This window comes from Hemicordylus capensis, chromosome 1 (genome assembly GCF_027244095.1).
Source record: "Hemicordylus capensis ecotype Gifberg chromosome 1, rHemCap1.1.pri, whole genome shotgun sequence".
NCBI classification, from domain to species: Eukaryota; Metazoa; Chordata; class Lepidosauria; order Squamata; family Cordylidae; genus Hemicordylus; species Hemicordylus capensis.
In genome coordinates, this window is record NC_069657.1 from 150115529 (window position 1) to 150139797 (window position 24269).

Below are 24269 nucleotides of genomic sequence, written 5' to 3' on the forward strand. Positions count from 1 at the left end.
CTAAGGTTTCACACCATACACAATATAGCTAATTTGCTGAAGCTAAGCAGGTCTTGGTGAGGTTAGTGCCTGGATGGGAAATTCATGGAGTGGGGCCATAGCTCAGTGGCAGAACATCTGCTTTGCATGAAGAAGACCCCATGTTCAATCCCTGGCATCTTGAGGCATCAAGGTCTGATACCTTGGAGAAGCCATAGCCAGTTAATGTAGACAATACTTAGTTTAAAATGAACCAATGGTCTGACTCGGTATAAGGCAGCTTCCTATGTTTCTATTCAGAAGGCATTAAATTTGTTCCTGATCCCCTTGTCCAATCTATATCTTTGTCAGAAAAGCAATAATCCATGGGACTAATATTACAATGGATCTGTTTTTTAAAAATTTCAGATACCAGATAGTTTCCCATCATAGAAAGTACATGAACCAAAATCCTTGTTCCTTGATTGTGGACTTCTCTTCACACCTCATGTCTACCCAGCTTCCACATTTCCACCAACCCACAGCATCTGTTGTACCTTCAGCCGCTCCATACGGTTGCTCTCAGGACCATTCCATTGGATGATGAGCTTTCCCAGGTCCAGGAGGAACACATCACCTAGGTTGAAACTGCTCCAACTCATCTCCACCTATGCAGGAAACGTAGCACAGCTGAGAAAGGTTGCTTGTATTGATTAAAACCCTGGACACCTGGAGTCTCCCAAGAAGAAGTTTGGTTTCTTTCCCCAGAAACCAAAGCACAACAGGGGGAGAGTGCTTATTGCACCACTGCAAAAGAAAATGCACCTTCCCAAATGTGTGACTTGTGTAAGGCCTGAGCATGCTTGGAATTGGGCAAGGAATTTTGTGGATCACCCACAAGTGCACTTTAAAAAGCCTGGTCTCAACCCAACAGTTTGGGCTAGGAGCTAAGTCTCCTAGTCTTGGGCTATTGCCATTTCCTTCCTCAAAATGCCTTTCCAGCATCAACCTACTTCTCCAGCCAACACCGTCTTCTTGCCCTTGACATGCAGCAGGCGTTGTACGTTGTATGTGTTGGTCTCCACATGCTTCATGCCTGAGGCCACTCCACCCTTCTTATAGCTGTGGAGGAAGCACAGGGTCAGGGGCAGAGATCAACCTTTGCAGCAGTCCCAGGGTTCACACAAGGAAGGCTTGTGCCTCTCCCCATATTGCACAGATGAGAAAACAGAGGTGCCTCAGATTTTGAAGGTGGGGCTAGAAAGAAAAGGCAAGCTACTACTTTCCCCATCCTTAATAGGTGTCTATTACTGTCTTACAGCCAAGTCCTAGTCAGTACATTTACTTGGGAGTAAGCCCGGTTGAATTCAATGTGGCTTACTCCCAAGTACGTGATGGCTGCACTGCCACACAACTCCATTTGTGCCATTTTTGCACTTGCACAACAGCACACTTGTGCAACTGCACAAACATTGTGTTCCACCGCATGCATAAGGTTATGCAGTATGTCAGCCACTGCATCCTGGCTGACAGTCATAATCACACAAATTACTGGAATAACTCTTGATCCTGAGGTTATTTAAAAACTGATTAGTTTTACTGCCGTGAATGAAAAGGGTCGATCTGATTATTTCAAATACTGAACCATACTTTGGATGGGCCCCTCCATGTGTGGGGTCCAAGGAAACTGTCCCCTCAACCCACCCCCATTAAAAGGGTCCTGACTGTAGAATGTGTATGTTCCTAGCACTCAATTGGACTCCCCCCCACCTTGGGAAAGTGTAGTTGTCAAATCAGTTGCCAAAGGGCAACAGGGAGCCTTACGCACATGAGTCCTTGCTTGAAGTAGCCCCGGAAGGTGTCACTCTCATAGCCTTGCGTCTCTCGGTGCTGTATTGCTACCCCGCCCAGGTACTCATCCATCTGGGAAGTATAGATGGCAGCTGCACCCTGTTCATCCTGGGATGATGAGTTGCCCAGCCAGAAATGGATATCGTAGTTGAAGTTATTGCCAGTCTTATGAGTCTGTGTTAGGAAGGGAAGCCACTTAGCAGGCAAGCACATGTATATCTCCCAGCACTCTAGAGCGGGGTTTCTTAACCTTGGGCCCCCAGATGTTGTTGGACTACAACTCCCATAATCCCCAAGCAAAAGCCATTGCAGCTGAGTATTCTGGGAGTTATAGTCCAGCAACATCTGGGGGTTAAGAAACCCTGCTCTAGAGGGATCTCTGCCTCATCATGTTAAGTCATTGCCAAGATGCTGGACAATCCGATTCACACATACAGCTAGCTTTCTCACAAACATCCATCCACAATGTGAAGATAGGGTTGCATCTCAGTTGTAGCAAGGCACATGCTTTGCATGCAGAAGGTCCCAGGTTCAATCCCTGGCATTTCTAGGTAGGGGTGAGAAAGGCTTGAAGACAAGCTAGCTAAACTAATGACTCAGTCAAAGGCAGTTTCAGATGTTGAAACAGAACAGAAGAGTATATTTACTTAGGCTTCTACTCCTACGCACAGAAAGGGTCCATATGTGTGGTCAGGTCAGCATCTCTTGACCCATACTGGAAATGAGTCCTTGACCCATACTGGAAAGGAGTGCAATGGATAAATTGACTAATTTGTAACACACTCCCCAGGGACAGCAAAAACATACAAAAACTCATATTAATGCATTTTAAGGCTAAAAAGTAAATGGAAGTGTTGTTCTGCTCTACTGAAAAACTCAGAGTTTTATTCTGCTTATATTAATTGTATCATGCAGAAGAGCAGAGCTCTTGCAAGGAGCTCTGTTTTGATCTAACGGCCCAGTTTATTAATCTCTTCATCCATCCATCCATTCCTTGTCCTGATTTCCAAACTGCATGCCAATATCCAAAGATCCTGAATGCATAAAATACAATGAGGCAGGTGCCTACAAACACAGGCAGGGAGTGAATACACAGAAGGGTTTTATTCTGCTTATATTAATTGTATAATGAGGGGGTGGGTTTGAAATAGTCTACTCTACCTTTTGCCCAAATACAGCCTTCGAGGCAGCTTCCAATAAGCATAAATGCAAAAACAGTAGTTTTAAAAAAACACCATGGGCAAAAACCCCATATAACAACAAGAGCCATGTTAACAAAGTCTATGAAAAACACTTTTGAAATGTAGCATTTTAAAAATGGATCAGCAGCAAAATAATAAGAATATTTAGCACTTATATAGCACTTTGGAATGCTTCTCATACATTATCTTGTTATCCTTACAACAACCTCGTAAGATAGGTCAGCATTATGATCCCCCTACTGCAGACTGCGGTGCAGAGGCAGAGTGAAAAAAGCTTGCCTAAGGCCCCTTAGCGAGTTCATGGCAAAGGTGACATTTTAACTGGGGATGTCCAGTCCCAGCACAGTCTCTTGCCTACTACACTCCAGCAGTGCTTAAAATATTAGAAATTTCAGCTGAAAATACAGTCAACACAGGGCAGAATTATTGTCTGGCCAAGTTTAGTCATTACTGGATGACTGCATAGTAGGTCAATATAATTGTTAGTACCTGTAGAAAATATCTTAATAGTAACTTGTTAATATTAATTACTGATACAGTAGCTGTTGTTTAGGAAATGGATAAATTAAGCTTTTGCAGTGCATGGAAAGGAAATAAGCTAAACCGGGAACATTTATTGCCCCAGCAGATGAAATGAAGATGCATGAGGTGGTTCAGTTGCTGAAGCTGAGTTTGCCAGGCTCCGTAAGTGGCTTGGATGATAACCATAGATAAGCAGGGGGAAAGCTCCTGGGACAAAAAGCGAGTGATTGATGTACAAAAGAATAGTAATAATAGCACAAGGTGCCATCCAGAAGCAGTCGAGAGGTCGCTCAGCTTTTAGCATGGTGGCCTTTCATACAGTAAGGCACATTGGGCAGCGGGTGTGTATGTGTGTTTTATGGTTTTTAATAATGTTAACTGATTTTAAGGTTTGAAATGATTTTAATGGAATTTGGTCGTGTTTTAATGTTTGTAAACTGCCTTGGAATGCTTTATGAAAGATGGTATAAAAATTGAACAATAAACAAACAAACTTTGGGTAATATATGATGTCACATCTGAGGCTTCTTAGTTTAGAAAACTAGGTTAAGTTAACTAGGTTAACTCTCTTTTTTTTAAGGCAGCTGAGCCAGGACATAATAGAGCTTTATAAATTCATGCATGCTTGAGGTGGAGAAAATAGAGAGACGTCCCCCCACCCCATTATACTACAATGTGGGGGTCACGCAGTTAAACTGATTGGCAAGAGATTCAGGACAAGATGTATGGAATTTGCTGCCATAAGGTGTGATGATGGCCACTAGTCTCAATGGCTTTAAAAGGAGATTAGACACATTCTGGGATATACCAATGGATATACATCATGATGGCAAGACGGAACCTCACTGAATAATACCAATAGCTGGAGAGCAATAGTAGAGGAGGGCTATTGCCTTCATGCTTTGCTTTTGGGTTTCCCAGAGGCATTCGGTTGGCCACTGTGGGAAATAATGAGATGCTAGATAAGATAGGCCTCCCCCGCCCGCCCGACCCAGCAAGACTCTTCCTATATACTTATCTCTCTCCCCCCTCCCCCATGTCTTCTATGACAGGACATCCTATCCTGCTTCTTTCTTGGCTCCCCTTTCTACTTTCCGTCTGTCCAGTCCCATCAAGTTTAATGATACTAGATCCCCATAGTTCTTAACTCCTTTTACCGAAAGAATGACATAAGCATCCCCTTCATAGAAGTTCCCATATGTTTTGGGTGGCACAGGCACCATCTCCATGTTCTGGAAGGAAAGGAAACAAAAATGAGCCAACTCTATGGAGACAACCTCTCTCTCATATTACTTCACATTGTGAAAAGCAGTCCTATGTTTCTCTTTATCTTTCATCAAAAATCTTGCCAAGTGCCCCATACTCAGCCCTCTCTCTGCAGCTGGAGAGAAGGCAAGAATATGTCCACCTCCGCAATGGGCGGAACATTGCTAGATACTTGACGGTGACCATGCAGGGTCAAGGGACCTGCTCCATAACTGCCACACCTTTTCCTTATGCCAGAGCGGATTTCTTGACAAGGGGAGTGGGGTTTTATTCCCCAGTCTTGTGATGGGGGTCATAATTAACCCCTTAGCAAATAAGATAATTGCATTCTCCTCCTGTACGGTACTAGCAGCATTCCTGCTGCAGCCATTCCATACCCAAAGGTGAGGCGTGTAATGCCATGGACCTCAGAGAGGAGCCATTCCTTGCCAGGCCCCCTGCTTCCTCATCCCGACCCCAGCTTCTTTGCTGCTTCCCCTACAGCCTGTACATTATTCACTCATTTATTTAAAAATTGTATCCTGTCTTCCCCTCACCCCAGTCGTATTCAAGGTGACTTACAGTAAAAATTTAAAATACAACATTAAAATACAATAAAACAAAGCGACAGCAAATGATTTTAAAACTCCCAGGCAAGAGATATAGCTCAGGGAAGGGCTGCTGAAATACAAGTAGTCTGAAGTCCCATTTTAAAATTGCCTATATCCAGGTTCACTTCTGCCCTCTAATTGTCCTGCAAATTGGTTCCCTATGTCTAACTTGAAACCTTGCTCACACAATTTCCATTCTAGATCATCATCTACCAAACTGAAGTACCTTCCTTTGCTTCTTCTAGCTGAAGACTACTCTGTCCCATAGTGGCATGAGAACACAGAAGGTTAAATGTGAAGACTCTGCATCACCCAGTCCAAAGTGGTCCCTTCAGCAGCAACTCCTCCTCCTTCAAAAGGCAGAAGATCCCAGGAGGAGATGCAGTGCTAAGGAGAAAGGATATGTGCAAGGAGATGCACCTCTAAATGCTGGTCTCTTACTCAAAATGGTACTGTGTCTAAAATATTACAATTACCCACACCCACCTCAATTCTCCATATCTGGAGTCCAGGTGTGGTTTTGTTCAGAGTCTTGGTGACTTTTGCATCAAGGTCCTGCATGGTGATCAGTCCTTTGGGGTGGGATCTGGCATGGGAGATAGAAAAGGTCATCCGCCTTGTTACAAGTGGAATCTGCAGCCAACATCTCAAAATCCTTAAAATAAAGGGAATTTCTATTACATCCTCAACCTCGATGTCCCCACTCCCCATTCCCATGATTTAAATATTGCTAAGAAAACTAGAATATTTTACTATTTTAATTCATTGAGACCACACTCCTAAATGTGTGCTAAATTTGCCACACAGGGTGCATCGTACAAGTACCAGTATGATACCTCCATGTTTTGCCCTGGGGTAAATAGTAGCTTAATGGGAATTTTAACTGGTAAAGTAATTTAGAATGGCACAGTAGGAGAAAGGATCAAATGTTCCTCCCATCACCACATTCTCAATTCACATTGGCCCCTTCCACAGCTGTTTTTTTGTTTTTGTTTTCTTTTGTTTTGTTTGTAATGCAGGAGATCCTATTCACATATCTGCATCATCTACTTTGACCTTACATTTGGAAGGAAAAAGGAATAGCTACAGGAAGCTTAACTACATTTCTTTCTATCTGTCTATCTGTCTGTCTATCTATCTATATACACAAACGCGTGAGAGAGAGAGAGAGAGAGAGAGAGAGAGAGAGAGAGAGAGAGAGAGAGAGTCTTGATGGAAACAGAGGCAAATCATCTCCAGAGGCTCATTTAGAAGAGAAAGAATGAGCTACGAAAGTATCCACTGTAAGCAACCAGGCTTGGCTTTCATGCCCCTCTTAGCTTGTCGTGGGGATGCAGAGAAGAAACAGAAAGCAGGGCCGCATGGGGCACACCTTTGACCAGTATCCTGGAGGAGACTAGAGACTTTGTACATTGAGATTTCAGAGCCAGGTGAGTTTGTCTGCAGGGACCTGCACTCACTAGTTGTCTGTTGGGCGCCCACAATAAGCAGGCCAGGTAAAGCTGCAATACACAGTGTAATACAGCACTGGAATGTGGGAGATTCCAAAGCAGAAACAGGCAGTGCAGGGCTGTCTTTTGAACATCAGACATGTGGCACAGGAGGACTAAACACTTGTTGGGAGGCAACAGGGGTACCAGGAGTTGGATGGGACCTTGGAGATCTTCTCATGCAGTCCCCTGACACTCAATGCAGGAAACACCACAATGGCCTTGATGGGTGGCTGTCCAGCCTCTGTTTGAAGACAATGACTCTCTAGTGAAGGAGAATCTACCACTGCATGAAGCAGATGGTTCCACTATCAAACAGCTCTTACAGGTAGGAGTTCCTGCAAGTGTAATTTCCTCATGGCCAGCTATGATGCTTCTAGGTAAAGGGGAACAGCAAAGTTGTTGCTTCTCATTGGTCCCTCTGATACTCTGTTGACTCCTTTTAACCAAAGCATTGCCTGTCCTCAGGGTTTTCTTGCTGGAATTCATTTGGTCGTTCCTGAGCATTATATCCTTCACACTCTGGATTACCCCTTGACATGTCTCCATTCTGATTACTCTGTAGTATCTACTCTTGAGCTATCTCGGAAGACATTTGCTGCTTCCTCAAGGCAAGCTTTACTGTGTGGCATTCATGTTAAGCCAGCAAATTTCACTGAGTCAGCAAAGCCAAGAGTCGTGCAGGCTGAACAGGTGGATTCTGACTTCGGAAACCACCCCCTGTGTCAACTCAAACAGGACAGCAAGAAGGAACTCAAAAAGGAAGGATGAGTAAGTGGAAACACACGCCGCTTTTGTGCCTTTGGAGGAAACTCAGGACTGGGATCCTCGACTCTAGTTTCACTATTATTATGAAGCTGCAGAAGCTCTCCTCATCCCTCACATTCTGAAATAAATTCCATAAACAAACAAACAAAACAAAACAAAAAAGCCACACTGTGCTCATTCCTGGGAAGAAGGAGGCTGTTTGTCACCACCCAGGGGAAGGCAACTCTGGTGTTCAGGTCAGGGTGAGAGCAAGGACAAGCATGGGGCAGCCTCCTGCCATGCAATTAGCCAGGAGCAGGAGCAGGCGCTGGAGCTCTCCCAAACCAACCGCTTACCTTTGCCGTGGTGTCTGCTTGGTGGGTCCGTGGCACCTTGGAGACGGACTGTACCTGAATAGAGCAAGCACTGGGGTGACCTTTGTTCCCTCCTTCCCTCGGCAATGAATGCCGTCGCTACCTGCCTTTGTTGCCATATAAGGGCAGAAATGTCTGGGAAGGGAAGAGCAGCATTATGAGCCAAGGTCCCTCTACATATGAACCAGCACATTACCCTTGCAACCCATCTTGCTTTCTCTTTCCACACCTACACAGTGCCCTTGATCAGAGCAGAGTGCCAATTGCCTGTCTGATAGGGCAATCATGCACAACCTGCAGCCCACCATCCAACCCACCTGCCACAATAAATAATAAAAATAATCACTAGCTGGCCCGGGCACAGAGCACCTGCACTTCTAGTTCTCGGCCCTCCTTCTCGGCCCTCCCCCATCCCTCTTGGCTCCCCCCCTTCTTTGCCCCCCCCATTTTCAGCCCTCCCCCTCTCCCTTCCCCTCCTCCTCAGCTCTTTCCCCATTCTCAGCCCATTTCAACCGCCACTTTTCCTCTTTCCCACTTTCCCACTCCCCAGCCGCCACCCCCACCGCTGCTGCCACTGCTTTCCCACCTCTCCAGCCACTGCTTTCCCCAGCACCACTTTCTCTCAGACAGCCGGACATCCATTAGCCTGCCCGAGCAACCTGCTTTTCCCTAGCAGCTTGCTCACAAACTCTAGTGAGAGCTGCCACGCATGGGATTAGCGATGGGTATGTTTAAGAGAATTAGATAGATAGATAGATAGATAGATAGATAGATAGATAGATAGATAGATAGATAGATATCTACTGCTTTTCAACAAAAGTTCAAAAGTTCTTGAAGTGGTTTCTATAGTACAAGAGATGAGAAAATGGTTCCTTGTTCCAAAAGGGCTCATAAGGCAAGGGAGCCCAGCTTTAGTCCTCCAGCTATTGTAGGTCTACAGTTTCCATCATTCCTGACTCATTCCTGTATCTAGGGGTGATGTTAGTTGTGGCTGGAGGATCAAAGTTGGATCCCCAGTCCTAAGGCCCTAAGACAACACCTGATCACTGTGGCTGGGATTTGACAAAAGAGCTAACATTCCTTAATGGTCCAGGTCAGAATGCTTCATTAATAAGAAACCTCCCTGCAAGATGGAGATGCCATCAGGGTCTGGTAAGATAGCACTACTCACCTCCACCTGACATGTGAGTATAAAGAGAGAACAAAAGAAACTGCAGACTGAATGAAAGAGCTGAAACTAATAGCCTCTTTTAGGAGCAAGGGTACCTTCCTGGGAGACTGATGTTCCTTGTAGGAATGCAGAACAGTGGAGTATAAATTAATAGGCTAAACCACGGATTCCCAGTATTAGGTCCCCAGGCTACAATTATCCCAAGAAAGTGGAATTAATAAAACTGCAGTTAATTGCAATAGCAAAATTGCAGGTGGGAGTTGTTTGCAAAAATGTTGCCTTCTCCTGCAACTCACACATTAGGTCATTTGCACAAGTAATCTCAAGCCAGCGTGGTGTAGTGGCTAGAGTGCTGGACTAGGACCGGGGAGACCCAAGTTCAAATCCCCATTCAGCCATGAAACTAGCTGGGTGACTCTGGGCCAGTCACTTCTCTCTCAGCCTAACCTACTTCACGGGGTTGTTGTGAGGAGAAATCTAAGTATCTAGTACACCGCTCTGGACTCCTTGGAAGAAGAGCAGGATATAAAATGTAACAACAACAATAATAATAATAATAGCAAAAGTAATATAAAAATAAAGTAATATAAAAAAGTAATATAAAAAGTAATATTAAAAAGTAAATAATCACACTTAAAATGGTCAATAACGAAAAACTATTCAACACCAATGAAACAAAGCAGGCCTACAAGAAAGAGGTCTTGAAAAATATATAAAGGACAGTGAAGAAGATGCACTTAAAATGGTCAATAATGAGAAACTACTAAACACAAATGAAACTAAGCAGGCCTACAAGAAAGAACAAGTGAAGAACCGAGCAAAAAAAAAGCAAAAATAAGCCCCTGCATGGTCAATATTTGCACAATATAGGTGGAAAATCAGACATCACCAAGACCTGGCAATGGCTTAAGAATGGCAACTTGAAGAAAGAAACAGAGGGTTTAATACTGGCTGCACAAGAACAGGCACTAAGAACAAATGCAATAAGAGCAAAAGTAGAAAAATCAACAACAAACAGCAAGTGCCGCCTTTGTAAAGAAGCAGATGAAACCATGGACCACCTAATCAGCTGTTGTAAAAAGATCGCACAGACTGACTACAAACAAAGGCATGACAAGGTAGCAGGGATGATACACTGGAACATCTGCAAAAAATACAAGCTACCTGTAGCCAAAATTGGTGGGACCATAAAGCTGAAAAAGTTGTAGAAAATGAAGATGCAAAAATATTATGGGACTTCCGACTACAAACAGACAAACATCTGCCTCACAATACGCCAGATATAACTGTAGTCGAGAAGAAAGAAAAACAAGTCAAAATAATCGACATAGCAATACCAGGGGATAGCAGAATAGAAGAAAGAGAAATAGAAAAAATAACAAAATACAAAGATCTACAAACTGAAATAGAAAGGCTGTGGCAGAAGAAGACCAAAATAATCCCAGTGGTAATTGGAGCCCTGCGTGCAACAACTTGAAGAGCACCTCAACACCATAAGGGCCACAGAAATCACCACCCGCCAATTACCAAAAGCAACTTTACTGGGAACAGCCTATATTCTGCGATGATATCTATAATAATAACAGCAGCAACATTGATAATAACATTCAGCCATCCCAGGTCCTTGGGAAGGACTCGATGTCTGGATAAAACAAACCAGTCAATAACATCATCGGACTGTGTAAACAACAACAACAACAACAATAATAGTGTCTTAGTAAGCTCTAAAAACTGTGACCTTTCAAATGAGTTATTTGCAGATAAAATCTCTCGTATTTGGGCCAACTTAGATTCAGACCTCACAATTACTGCAGAGTCTAAGGCGGAGATGTCCGGCTCCGGCAACTCTTCTTATGTGGTTATGCTGGATCAATTTCCATTTGTGACTCCTGAGGATGTGGACAAGCTGCTTGGAACCGTGTGGCCTACCACCTGTCTGACATGGCTTATACTATCTGGCAGGGGGATTGTTGTAGAGGGCCTGGTAGATATTATAAATGCTTCTCTGAGGGAGGGCAGGATGCCTTCCTGCCTTAAGGAGGCAATCATTAGACCTCTTCTGAAGAAGCCTGCATTAGATCCCTCAGAGTTAAGCAGCTATAGGCCTGTCTCCAATGAGCTCCTGGTGGCGCAGTGGTAAAACTGCCGCCCTGTAACCAGAAGGTTACAAGTTCGATCCTGACCAGGGGCTCAAGGTTGACTCAGCCTTCCATCCTTCCGAGGTCGGTAAAATGAGTACCCAGAATGTTGGGGGCAATATGCTAAATCACTGTAAACCACTTAGAGAGCTGTGGCTATAGAGCGGTATATAAATGTAAGTGCTATTGCTATTGCTATTGCTTCCAGGGCTGGGCAAGGTAACTGAGAGGGTGGTGGCCTGAGCCTCCCTCCTCCAGACACTCTTGGAGGAAACTGATTATCTAAATCCATTTCAGACTGGCTTTCGGGTAGGCTATGGGGTGGAGACTGCCTTGGTCGGCCTGATGGGTGATCTCCAATTGGGAATTGACTGAGGGAGTGTGACACGGTTGGTCCTTTTGGATCTCTCGGCGGTTACTTTTGATACTATCACCCATAGTATCTTTCTTCAGCATCTGAAGGGGGTGGGGGTGGGAGGGACTGCTTTGCAGTGGTTCCGCTCCTGCCTCTCGGACAGATTCCAGATGGTTTCCCTTGGAGACTGTTGCTCTTCAAAACCTGAACTTTTATATGGTGTCCCTCAGGGCTCCATATTGTCTCTAATGCTCTTTAACATCAATGTGAAACTGCTGGGATTGATCATCAGGAGATTTGGTGCAGGGTGTTATCAGTATGCTGATGACACCCAAATTTATTTATCCATGTCAGCATCATCAGGAAAAGACATAACCTCCCTAAATGCCTGCCTGGAGGCAGTGATGGGCTGGATGAGGGTTAACAAACTGAGACTGCATCCAAGTAAGACGGAGGTACTTATTGTGTGAGGTTGGGAGACAATTTTGATCTGCTGATTCTGGAAGGTGTCACACTTCCCCAGAAGGAACAGGTATGCAGTCTGGATGTGCTTCTGGATCCAAGCCTCTCCCTGATGTCCCAGGTTGTGGCCAGAAGTGCTTTCTATCAGCTTCAGTTGATATGCCAACTAGGTCCGTTTCTTGAGATCAGTGACCTCAGAACAGTGGTACATATGCTGGTCACCTCCAGACTTGACTTCTGCAAACTGCAGTTGGTACAGAAACTGCAGTTGGTACAGAATGTGGCTGCCAGGTTGGTCTCTGGGTTATCTCGAAGAGACCATATTACTCCTATATTAAAATAGCTACACTGGTTACTGGGCAAAACACAAGGTGCTGGTTATAACCTTAAAAGCCCTAAGCAACTTTGGCCCTGGGTATTAAAGAGAACATCTTCTTCACTATGAGCCCCATTGCCCATTGAGATCGTCCAGAGAGGTTCATCTGCAGTTGCCACCAACTCGTCTGGTGGCTACAGAGGGGTGGGTCTTCTCTGTTGCCACCCCAAGACTCTGAGATGCACTCTCTGCTGCAGTAAGAGCCTCCCCGTCTCTGAAAACTTCTATAAAGTCTTTAAAGACACATCTTTTCATCCAAGCTTTTTAACTAGACTGTGATTAGATTTTGAATTTGTTTCAAGGTTATTTCTGTTTTGTTTTATGTTGTTGTAAACTGCCCAGAAATGGAAGTTTGAGCTGGTGTACAAATATGATTGATTGATTGAAACTGATTGATTGATCGATTAATTGATAACTACCTTGAATGGTAGTTTGATTCGCATCAGAGGCCAATTCTAAGCCCCATATGATTTTACAGTATTTATAGATTAATTCTTACAGAACGTAATTTACAAAACTCAGGCTAAGGAGGCTTGGCTCTGACACCTTGGGGACAGCATATTTCCTTGCTCTCTCCCCTGAGCTTTTGATGTCCTACAATCAATCTACACTTCAAACCATAATGACCCTCAGTGACTCACGAGGGGCCAAAGGCCTTCTATGCATGCATTTATGATTTGGGGAAAGGCGTTTATCTTATCTTAACCGTTGAGCTAGCAGAAATAAATCCTGGCCAAATACAACTCCGTTCTCCCACTCACTCCTATTACCCATTGACACTATGCTGGTACGAAGAGGATTTGTTTGAAGGCAGGAAAAAAAGGGGTCAAAAAACAAACTCAGTCAAAGGGGAGGCAACTGCTGCCGAGTTTTTACTTATCCTCTATAATAATTGAACAAGAAGCCAACTAACCAAGAAACAAAAGTCTGATATTTGTTACTAACTAAACACAGGCTAAGAAAACAGTAGACAAACAGTCTCTTATGCAGAGAGAGGGGGAATCTCTCAGTTTGAATTCTAGTCAGCAAGTGAGGAGCAAACTGTGACTCCACCCCTAAGCCAGTACATATAGACACATTTAAACACAGACGAGCAAGCCCCACACAAAGAACTGAGACAATGTCCATGGCAAAATCCCAACAGCAACGTCCTCTCAGGGGCAAGATGTAATGCCCTTCCTTTGGCGCTTCTGGAGGGCAGATATTCTAAAAACCCCACTGCATGTTGTTTGTGTCCTTGCAATGTGGAAGCAATTGGATTAATAACGCATGAGCTTTTATACTGTAGATTTTATTCTGATTTGTGACAGAATTTGATTTATCCTCTCTGGAATATCTGGGTTATTCTGATTATCTTTACAAAACACTGCTTTTAGCAGGTCAAAAGTTTCAGATCACTTACAATGTTGCTAAGTTTTGTTTTTTAGCTTCTAAAAATGGCGATCTATGATAGCAGCTTGATCAGTACTGTTTAGTTTTGATTTATTAATTATTGCTAATTGTGTTTACTACTACTGCTGCTGCTGCTACTACTACTACTACTACTATGGATATTTATATACCTTGAGTTTTCAACCCAAGTTCTCAAAGCGGTTTGCATAGAAAAATAAATAATAAATAAATAATGAATGAAAGGAATTCTGATTCTCAGTGGAAACTCTTGGGCAAGTCTGTATGATAACTCTGCTCTTGCCGACAAAGCCACTAAACCCAGTTCCTTGGCAGAGGGAATGCCTGAACACAGTGCCCTTCCCAGTGCAATGGTCACACACATTTGCAAAGAAAGCCCAATACTTGGAGCATACAATCATGTGCTACATGGTTAGTCCATTCTCGTGACAAGAGCTACCTGGGTAGGAGAGAGTTAACATAGGCAGCTCGTGCCATACGAGCCACCTGACACAGATCTCCTACCCAGGTAAAAAGTGAGGTAGGAGGGAAAAGCAGCCCCACCTACCTCACTTTTTAATCACCTGCAGCTCTGCACTGGCAAAAATGGCTGCTGGAACTGGCGACCATAGAGTGCTATAGAAGGTGCGGTCAGGGAGAGGCGCGCTGCTGCACTGCCGCATGCTGCCTCTCTGCTGCTTACATGGTGCATTGTGGGATACAGCAGGGCTTCCTCCTCCCAATCCCACTTTGAGAATCCGCCATTGTACCAGTCATGTGTGCACGCAAGCAATGGAGCCCAGAAGAGGCTCTGGTCATCTGGGAAAGGTAGGTAGGCTCCCCCCTCCCCCTCACAGCCAACCCTACTTTGGTCATGAGAACAACCTTAATCCCTAACAGAGGTGTAACCATAAATGAGCAAGGTGGCGAGGGTGGGGGATGTCCCTGGGCCCTGAGGGAGAGAGGCCGCTGCCAGCTGAGTGACAGCTTGCTCTTTGCTCTCTGCCTCCCTCCTCACAGAAAAAGGTGGGGAGGTGGGAGAGCAGTGGCCCATCTTCACTTTTTGTCCCATGGCACAATCCAACCTTGCTATGTCCCTGATGCATGAAATCTGCACAGGCCATGGTTGATGGCACCCCTATGTGTTCGGCTGTGCTACACAATGGGTGATCCAGTACTGAAGAGGGCAAGAATCCTCCCTCTCTGAAAGTGATGGAGAAAGGGAACCTTGCAAAGCTTCTTGTGCAAGGGTGAGAACATCTCCACCTGCTGAAATTCCCCCTTTTCCTCACAGGTACTTTTGCCCTGCCCTCTTTTCAATCTGTCCACCTTAATTATGCAGAGCCAAGTAAAAGAGCAATTCTAGTGCCAACATAGCAGGCCTGGGCTTTATCTGCATGCCCCAATCATATACCCCAGAAGGGTTGTCCTAATGCAGCTTCCTTCCTAGTCCACTTTACAACCATTACACACACCCCTTCCCTGCCCACCTGTTCCACCATGCTACAGCTGGGGATCAGGGCCAGACTGTTCCTAAACGCCAGTTATTCTCACATAACTGGCCTTAGGTTCCATTAGATTATAACTCCTGGCTCTGCTCTTGGATCTCCCCTAACAGGGGGAACATAGAACAGCCATGGTTGCTGTAGGTCCTTCCCTTCCAGAAATGAACCCACCAAATGTCTTCTGCTTTGGTATACACTGGGGCCATGACGCAGGGCCATGACCCAAGCAGGTTTGATTTCATTTGGTGTGTGTGTGTGTGTGTGTGTGTATACACACACACAGAGAGAGAGATTGGTTTGCTTAGAAAAAATTCAGGGGGGAAAGAGAATAAAAGGAGGCTTGCTTGAAGCAGAAAGTTAAAGCTAGAGTAAGAACTGAGTACAAGTAAGACTCAGAGACATCTCAGAGATAAGAGCAGCAGAGCTGGCACAGTAAAGAGACAAGCAGATTGCAAGAGAAAGCTGGCTGGGGCAGTCAGAGGCAGAGCTTGAAATCACTGCGCTGGAATCACTGCAGCACAGGAGACAGAGAAACTGCTAGGTGTGGCAGTGAGGGAGCCGATCCTTCTACAGAGTAGGGATGTGCATGAACTGCGGTTCGAGCACATTTTGGGAGCGGGGCCTGGGAGCTTTAAGAAAGAGAAGAGCAGGGCCTTATCTGCTCTCTGACACCCCACGCAGCTTCCTGCACATCCCTAGAAGCCCCGCGCTGCATCAGCATGCACATGGCATCCACATATCTGTGGTCACCATTTGCATGGTCAGCAACACCATGGATACACATCCTCCCAAAATGGGACACACAGCATGGATATTCATATTTCCCCCATATTGGGTGCACCATCCTGCCATTGCCTAATTATTCAGGGGGAGCAGTTTGTCCAAACCAATCTTTGATGTGCAGATAAAATACTTAAGGTAATCTTTGCACCCCTATCACATAGGGGCAGAGTGTAGGTATGCACATTTCTCCCCAGCAGGTGTGCTGTTCCACCATCTAATCATACAGGAGGGTGGTTTATCTGAACTATTCTTCAATGCACAAATTATATATTGCTTTAATTGTTTAGTATGTCCGCTGCATATTGAGGACCAACAGGGCCTCTGCACAATTAGCCAGTGGCAGGACACAGCATTGATGGGGAAAAAATATGTGTGCAGCCACCCATATTGCAGGCGGACATAACTTCCCCAAACACCTGCCTGGAGGTGGTAATGGGCTGGATGAGGGATAACAAACTGAAATTAAATCCAAATAAGATGGAAGTACTGATTGTGGGTGGTCAGAACGTGAGAGATGGTTTAGATCTGCCTATTCTAGACGGGGTTACACTCCCCCAGAATAACAAGTAAGTAGCTTCGGAGTGCTCCTGGATCTAAAACTCTCTCTGGTTTTCTCAGGTTGAGGGCAGTGGCCAGGAGCACCTTTAATCAGCTTTGGCTGATACATCAGCTATGCTCGTTTCTGGAGGAAAATGACCTTAAAACAGTGGTAGCCACCAGGCTTGACTACTGTAATGCACTCTCTGTGAGACTGCATTTGTACATAGTCCGGAAACTACAGTTGGTGCAGGATGCGGCTGCTAGACTGGTCTCTGCGATAACCCAAGGAGTTGTTGATGGAACTGCCTTGAGGGTGATTGGTTGGCATTCCCAGTTCAGGCAAATGTGGGAAATTTAGCTCAAAAGGGGAGACAGTTCCAAGCAGTCAATTTGTGCAAGCGTATGAACTCAAGAATATTGGATTGAGAGAGAGGTTTTAATTAAATAAAAAAGGCATTTATTGAAAGAAAAATAATAAAAGTAGTAAGACTAAGTTACTAGGTGGTCCTAACATAAAAGCAATACAAATATGTTTAAAAACAGACTATTGTAAGGCACATTTAGCTTGAAGTTCCAAATTATGTGTAAATTCCCAGGCGGGCTAGAAAAGTTATTTTAAGATAGGGGGGTAAGGTTTCAGAAAAAAGAGAAAAGGGTAGATTCAGCCCTGAAGGAGCCAGGCAAGAGGCTATATTATCTATCCTCACAAAGATCCAACTCGGGCAGCTGGAGACTAGCATCTGTCCATGGAGGTGAAGTGGGGAGCAGGAGAGTTGAAGGAGTTTGTGGGGTACCTCACAAAGAGAGTGAATAAGCTCACTTGGTAACAGAGTCCATATAATTTTAATTAATTTTAATTGATTTCATATAATAATTGCTTTAATCATTATATCCTGTTTTTCTATTGTATTTTAACTAGATAGATAGATAGATAGATAGATAGATAGATAGATAGATATTCCTCCCCACACAATTAGTACAGGCTGGTCAGAATATTATCCCAACTAGCAGTATCTGGTCAATATTCCCAGAAGCTTATTCAAATATTAACCAGCTGTTTCCTCTTTTTATGACTTCTATGGCCTCAGGAAAAGCAAACAGTGTATGGAGAAGGGAGAACATTTACAATGTTGACTCTATCCCAGGCCAGGGGACTCTTTTGAAATTCTTTTGAAATTCTATAGATGGTGAAGGGAATTGGACAATTGCCAGCCAGGAGAGCTCTGGGGAACCACACCCTGTTAATAGGCCCATAACATTCAATCCCGTTTCAGCAACTGAACTAGCTTCGTCTGACTGCCCTCCTTCGTACACGTTGGTCTCTCTCCCCAGAGATATGGTATGAAACCACTCCACCTTCCGAAATAACTTTTGGGAGAAACCAATTGTGTTAAGACATGTATAATGGGGCGAAATAGGGCCTTGCTAGGGTACAGGTTTGTCCTTGTACACAGAGTAATGATAAGGGATGCTGTGCATAATGAGGAGCATGGAAATAAGGATGCACCTTATTTCCTTGAATAAGGAAGTAAGTTGTGATCAATGTAGGGTACCATGTGAATGGCTGGAAGGCTGGGTAGTAGGGATATGTACTTATGTAATGACGTACTAACATGAATGCTAACTGAGCAAAGTTTTAAAACATTTTTTAAAGGGTCATTATCTTACATTTAGCTTATATTTTGTTCATATCCAACCCAGGCCAGCACAGCATCATTTGTTGTTGGTTTATATTTTATGTTTCTTCGATTGTGAGCCCATATTTATTTGTTTGTTTGATGTAGATCACTTTAAGAACTTTTGTTGAAAAGCGGCATATCAATATTTGTTTTAAAAAGGAGTAACAAATCCGGGCCATTGGAATGCATTAGTGACTTCTGGATGGTCTCACAACACATTCCAATGGCCATTCTCTGTTGTTCATTTTAGTATCTTCTTAGGATGATGCTGAAGTTAGTTCAAATAGGCAACTGGGAACTAGGAATCACCCAGGTGGTTGCATAGTGAGGATCTGTGTTGTGACATGCTAGAGAGGGGTTCTTATTAGAAACATCCAGGCAATTGCTAGAAGTAGACCTGCTTCAGAGACCTTTGCTTTGGGAGACTGACTTCTCTTCCATCTCTTACCACCATCCCTAACCTCTGTTACCATCAGTATGGGAAGGCAAATTTAATTCTCTCTTCCCACAGCAAGTCTTATTCTGATTACCTGATCATCATGGCTATTCATCAACTAAACTCAGCTATAAAATGCTTCACCTTTTGTTTAAGTGCCTTGTATCACTCAAATGGCTATGTCTGTTAGGCCACCACCAGCTCTACTATCTTTCTCTGCTGGTGGCATGATCACAGACTAGCCACATGCTCTGGCTTCATGCCTACACCTTGCCACGGGGAGGGGAGGAGAAACATATCCTCTATCATTCATTAAAACGTCACCTCTTAACCTTTCTACTAGTAAATACTCTTGCTGTACTGATAAACTTCTAGATAGCAGCAGTCAAATATTCCACACACTCTCCTAGCAAGATGACATATAAGGGCCAGAGTCCAGTGCTGAAGCATGGTGGGTTTTTGTTTTTGTTTTTTAAAACACATTTGTAGCCACAGACACAGAAGTGTAGTGAGTCAGGCAATCCAATAGACCAGCTGTCTGTGGCTGGGCAGAATCTCCAACAAGTACCACTATGATGCTGAGTGGTGGCCCTAGAGCAGCGCTGCATAATTTCAGGCCTCCTGCAGATGTTAGACTGCAACTCCCACCATCCCTGACTATTGGCCACTGTGGCTGGGGATGATGGGAGTTGTAGTCCAACATCAGCTGGAGGGCCAAAGTTGTGCAGTCCTGCCCTAGAAGAAGTTATGCTGTGAGCAAAATAGCTTGCCTCTCCAGGTCCCTTACAGCCTGACCCCACTTCACCAATACAATCTTCCTATATCTCATGAAATTGTCTACTGATTTTTGGAATCCAATAAGACCAAATTAACATATTATAATTTAGCCACTTTTGTTTTGCAGGATCATCATGCAGTAGCTTGGGGGTGTGAAATGGTTAATCACAAAGAGTGTCTTCTTATCTTCATGTGAATGCAGTATCTATCATGGAAGGCAATGCTATCAGCCAATAACCCGGTGACTGCCCCTTCAGTCATCTGTACGAATTGGCGCTTTTGCCATTGCCGTTATCACACAGCAGAACAATCCGTTCCAAAGATCAGTTGTGTATGCTGGGAAATGGGGAGGGAGTAATTTGAAAATGACTGTACATTAATTTCATCCACTGCTTTCTGTCTTTTGGATTACATTAAAAGGTAAACAAATGTGTTTTGTTCTTTCCGTTCTCCATTCTCTTCAGGCTTTTTAGAACACCAGAATATCCCTCCCTTAGTTTGTGCCAGCCTCCCATAATTGCTGGATCAAGTCCTCTGTTTGCCTGTAGCCTCTTTTTAGGAAATCAGGCAGGTGAAACTTGGAGGCTCAGAAGGATGCAGAAGGCCCAGACTGTTTCACAGCACTCGGCGTGGTTTGGCATGTGTGCTGCAGAACCTGGCTTGCAAGAGTGCTGGAGGACAGCACTTTCTTAGTCTATGTTCTTTCACCGAAGTGCCTAAAAATAACACAGTGCCTGCTACATCTTCTCCTGGCAGTCCAAGCTGCTGTTCCATCACTCTTCAATGCTAAGACAGTTATTTCTCATGGTGATGTTTAGCTTAATTCTCAGCAATTGGCTTCTGTTCTCAGTTGCTGAAGAGAATTAAAAATCTGATAATTCTCCATACAAATGCATATACTCCCAACCGTCCTTATGCTTGTTGTTGCTGGTAAATCACTGTCCCTATTTCGGGGGTTGTCTTTTTGAATAGGCACTAGTTTCTATCCCACTCCATAATGGCCCAGTCAGATAGTGAATGGTGCTGAACGTATTGCAGCTGCAGGTATTTTGCAATGAGTTAAACCAGATTAAACTTTCTAACATATATTTTTTTAAAACATTGAGGACATTCACACAATCAAAAACTGTGTTCTACCCGGGTTTGGGAGCTGTTTGTGTTCCAAATTTTCAGTTGTGTGGAAGCAAGGTCAGAGGAAAAGTTGGGTAAAAGTGATTGTGTGTAAGCAAGGTAGGAGTAAAACCAGGGTAGCTTTTCCTCCGACCTTGCTTCCTCACAATCACTTTTACCCAGCTTTTCCTCTGACCTTACTTCCACACAACGTAAAATTGGGAACAAACCGAGGAAGAACACAGTTGTTATTGTGTGAATGACCTCATTAGCTCCTTTGAGGGCCCCAAAGTGGGATATTCATTTTAAAATAAATATAATAAGAAAGGCAACTCTTTTAAAGGGTTTACTAAGATGTCTGCTTCACAAGTCAATGCAAGACAAGCGGCTGCAGGGTACATTTAAGTACAGCCAACAGAGAAGACCCTTCAGCAATATGCAGCAGGAGCCAGTGCTCCTTCATGATTAGAACTGAGGTGCTATAGTGGTATACAAGAGTGTCCTCTGTTTTCCCACATAGTGAAATATTGGAGAGTGTGCAAAGGTGTGATCCTTACATTCCTTTACTTCCTTTGTGATCTGGCTCACAGGGACATGGAACGCACTAAGAGCTTTCTATCAAGTCAGATCATTGGTCCATCTAGCTCAGTCCTGTTCTTCCCAGCCATGCCTGGGGGAACCAGGGATTGAACATGGGACCCCTTTGCATGCAGGGAAGGTGCTCTTCCACTGAGCCAGAGCCCTAGGCTAGGGATGTGCACGGAACCAGTTTCGTGCACTCCTGGGAGGCGGGGAGTGGTTGCTTTTGTGCACTCCTAGGAGGCGGGGAGGATGTCTTTACCTCCCCTGCCGCATTTCCCCCACTAGCGCTGCTGCCAAAACTGCTGTCGCAGGGTGGCTGAGTAACATCATGCTGCCCCTGTCAGCATAATACTGGAAGTGGCCGGCGCACATGTGCGTGCATGATATGTGCATGTGGGCCGGCCACTTCCAGGATTACGCTGTCCGCGGTGGCAAGAAGGTACTTGGCTGTCCTGCGACAGCGGTTTTGGCAGCAGCACCAGCGTGGGGGACATGGTGGGGGAGGTAAGGACATCTCCTGCACCTTAAAGCAACCACCCCTGCCTCTGAACCGGCTTGAACGCCTCATTTCAAACCAGTTCCGTGTACATCCCTCCCCTAGGCAAAGCTTCAAACAAGGATATACAGTACACCCTTACCCCTGGGATCATCCTTGTAAGTCTTCTCCCATATTGCTCTCACGTTTGAGTCCTTTTCCCAGCACAAATGAGGAGATTCACATCTTTTGCTCAGTGCTTCATAGTCCTATTTGAGCCTTGATCCTCAAGAAATATCAATTTTATGGTGGTCGTGCTTAGGACTGCCAACCGGCCAGGAAAAAATGCACCAATGTCCTAGCCTGCTCTTGTGCCTTTAGTAACAGCTTGCTGTGCAGACATCAGTCAGGTAACGCTTTTCACTGCACAGAGATATTACCTGCCAACATGTCCCTATTTTCCCATCCAGGTGAATGGGGAAATAGGGACATGTTGGCAGTTATGAAATAACACAATTGCTGCTGTTATTAGCACAACTACCGTGGCCAGTAGAAAAGCTGGCCTGGTGGCAACCCTATCAGCCCCACCTTCTGGCACTCCAACTAGCTACCCCATCAGAGCAAACTAAGGCACCAGCCTCGTGTGGCTTACCTGGTGCAGCTGGCGAATGTTGTTAATACCCCAAATCCTTATTTGTTTCTGTAGTTTGTTGCTGGTTGTTGTTGCTATGCCCCAGTCTCAATGAGGGAGAAAAGACAGTGCTGGGTAAGGGAGTGAGGGCAGAGCTGGCGGTCTAGGCTTGTATTATTCCTGCTCTGCTGGACAGTGAGCAACCCCCCCTTTTGGCCCCTAATGAGTTGAATTCCAGCAAATACTCTCTAAAAAGCGATGGAAAGGTGGCTGGGGAAAGACAGAAGCGCATTAATAAGCAGGAGGAGGAGAAGTCAGCCATAACTAGCAGGAACATAGCCAGGAAACAGGGGGGCTGAGATCAGAGACTGGAGAACAAACAAGAGGAAGAAAATAGGTCATTTTGCAGGCCCTGGGTCTGGAAGCAGCTCTTGAGAAGATAAGGCTCAAACCAGGGGAGGCAGCAAACATTTTGTCTTCTTTCCTCAAGCAAGCAAGCAAGCAAATAAATAAATCAACAAGAAAGCAAGGGAGAAAGGACAAGTTGAGTTTGTTAGGGCTAGCTTTTCCTAGGGGCCGGTTTTTGGCTGGCCAGGAGTTTGTTTTTGAAGGGCAGTTTCAGTTTCAATTATGCCTAGAGAGACGTGGGTGAGGATTAGCTGCAGGAGAATCACACAGCTTATGGGCGGGGCCAAATGCCTGCGGAATGGATGCTCAGTTTGGAAACAGCCCTTAAGAAGACAAGGCTCAGACCTTTGCTAGCCAGAGCTTTTGAGTTTGCTAACGGATATCAAAGGAGTTTTGCGTGGAGTTTAGCGGGGAAGTGTACAGGGAGGCACTCAGTCAATCCCCCTTTATCACAAAGGAAACACCTAGCACAAGAAGAAGCTGAGTACTACCCCGCTTTTGTAATTTTCTTGAAAGGCAGAGCTTAAAACCTTTAATTAGCTGACAACTGCAACTCAGACCTAGCTTTCAAGTAAACAAGCTCTATATATTCTAAATAGCTAATAGAACTAGTTATGAAGGTATAATGCCAGCAGGGGAGGGGGTGCTTCCTATTGTATTGCATGGAGTATTGCATCTGCTTGTAGGGCATAAGTAATGAGTGTTCTGTGTCTGGTAAATTGATGGAAAACATACTGAAGGACAACATTGTTAAACATATAGAAGAACAGGCCTTGCTGATGGGAGAACAAGCATGGCTTCTGCAAGGGCAAGTCTTGCCTCACTAACCTTTTGGAGTTCTTTGAGAGTGTCAACAGACATGTGGATGAATGTGATCCAGTTGACATAGTACTGTGTTCTTGGACTTCCAAAAAGCTTTTGAGAAAGTTCCCCACCACAGGCTCTGTCTGGAGTAAACTTAGGAGTCATGAGATAAGGGGAGAGGTTAAATTGTGGATTGGTAACTGATTGAAGGTCAGGAAACAGAGAGTAGGAATAAATGAACAGTTTTCACAAGGGAGGGAAGTAAGAAGTGGGTTCTGCCGGGGATCTGTATTGAGACCAGTGCTCTTTAACTTATTCATAAATGATCGAGAGGTTGGAGTAAGCAGCGAAGTGATCAGATTTGCAGATGACACTAAACTATTTAGGGTAATGAAATCCAAAAGAGATTGTGAGGAGCTCCAAAAGGATCTCTCCAAACTGGGTGAGTGGGTGATAAAATGGCAAATGTGGTTCAGTGTAAAGTGATGCATACTGGGGCAAACCCCCCCCCTCAACTTCACATATACACTGATGGGATTTGAGCTGTCAGTGACTGACCAGGAGAGGGATCTTGGGATTGTGGTGAACAACTGATTGAAAGTGTCAACTCAGTATACAGCAACTGTGAAAAAGGCCAGTTCCATGCTA

General features: G+C 44.6%; 1 protein-coding gene across 5 annotated transcripts in view; it reads right to left on the minus strand.

Moving 5' to 3' along the window:
- The window catches only part of VIL1 (villin 1), a 45538-nt gene extending 22057 nt beyond the window's left edge, over positions 1–23481 (minus strand). Inside the window, exons 1-7 of one of the 5 annotated variants that reach the window (XM_053286778.1) lie at positions 22431–23481; positions 7983–8135; positions 5876–5975; positions 4691–4765; positions 1787–1983; positions 972–1080; positions 516–626 (exon numbers count right to left, since the gene is read on the minus strand). In XM_053286778.1, coding sequence (XP_053142753.1) covers positions 516–626; positions 972–1080; positions 1787–1983; positions 4691–4765; positions 5876–5975; positions 7983–8119 — 729 coding nt within the window. In that variant the 5' untranslated portion in view covers positions 8120–8135; positions 22431–23481. Of the gene's footprint in view, positions 1–515; positions 627–971; positions 1081–1786; positions 1984–4690; positions 4766–5875; positions 5976–7982; positions 8136–10969; positions 11074–13415; positions 13792–21941; positions 22263–22430 lie in introns of those variants that run through there. The other 4 variants (XM_053286787.1, XM_053286783.1, XM_053286793.1 and 1 more) reach the window with 4 other exon arrangements.
- Between the last annotated feature and the right edge of the window lie 788 nt (positions 23482–24269).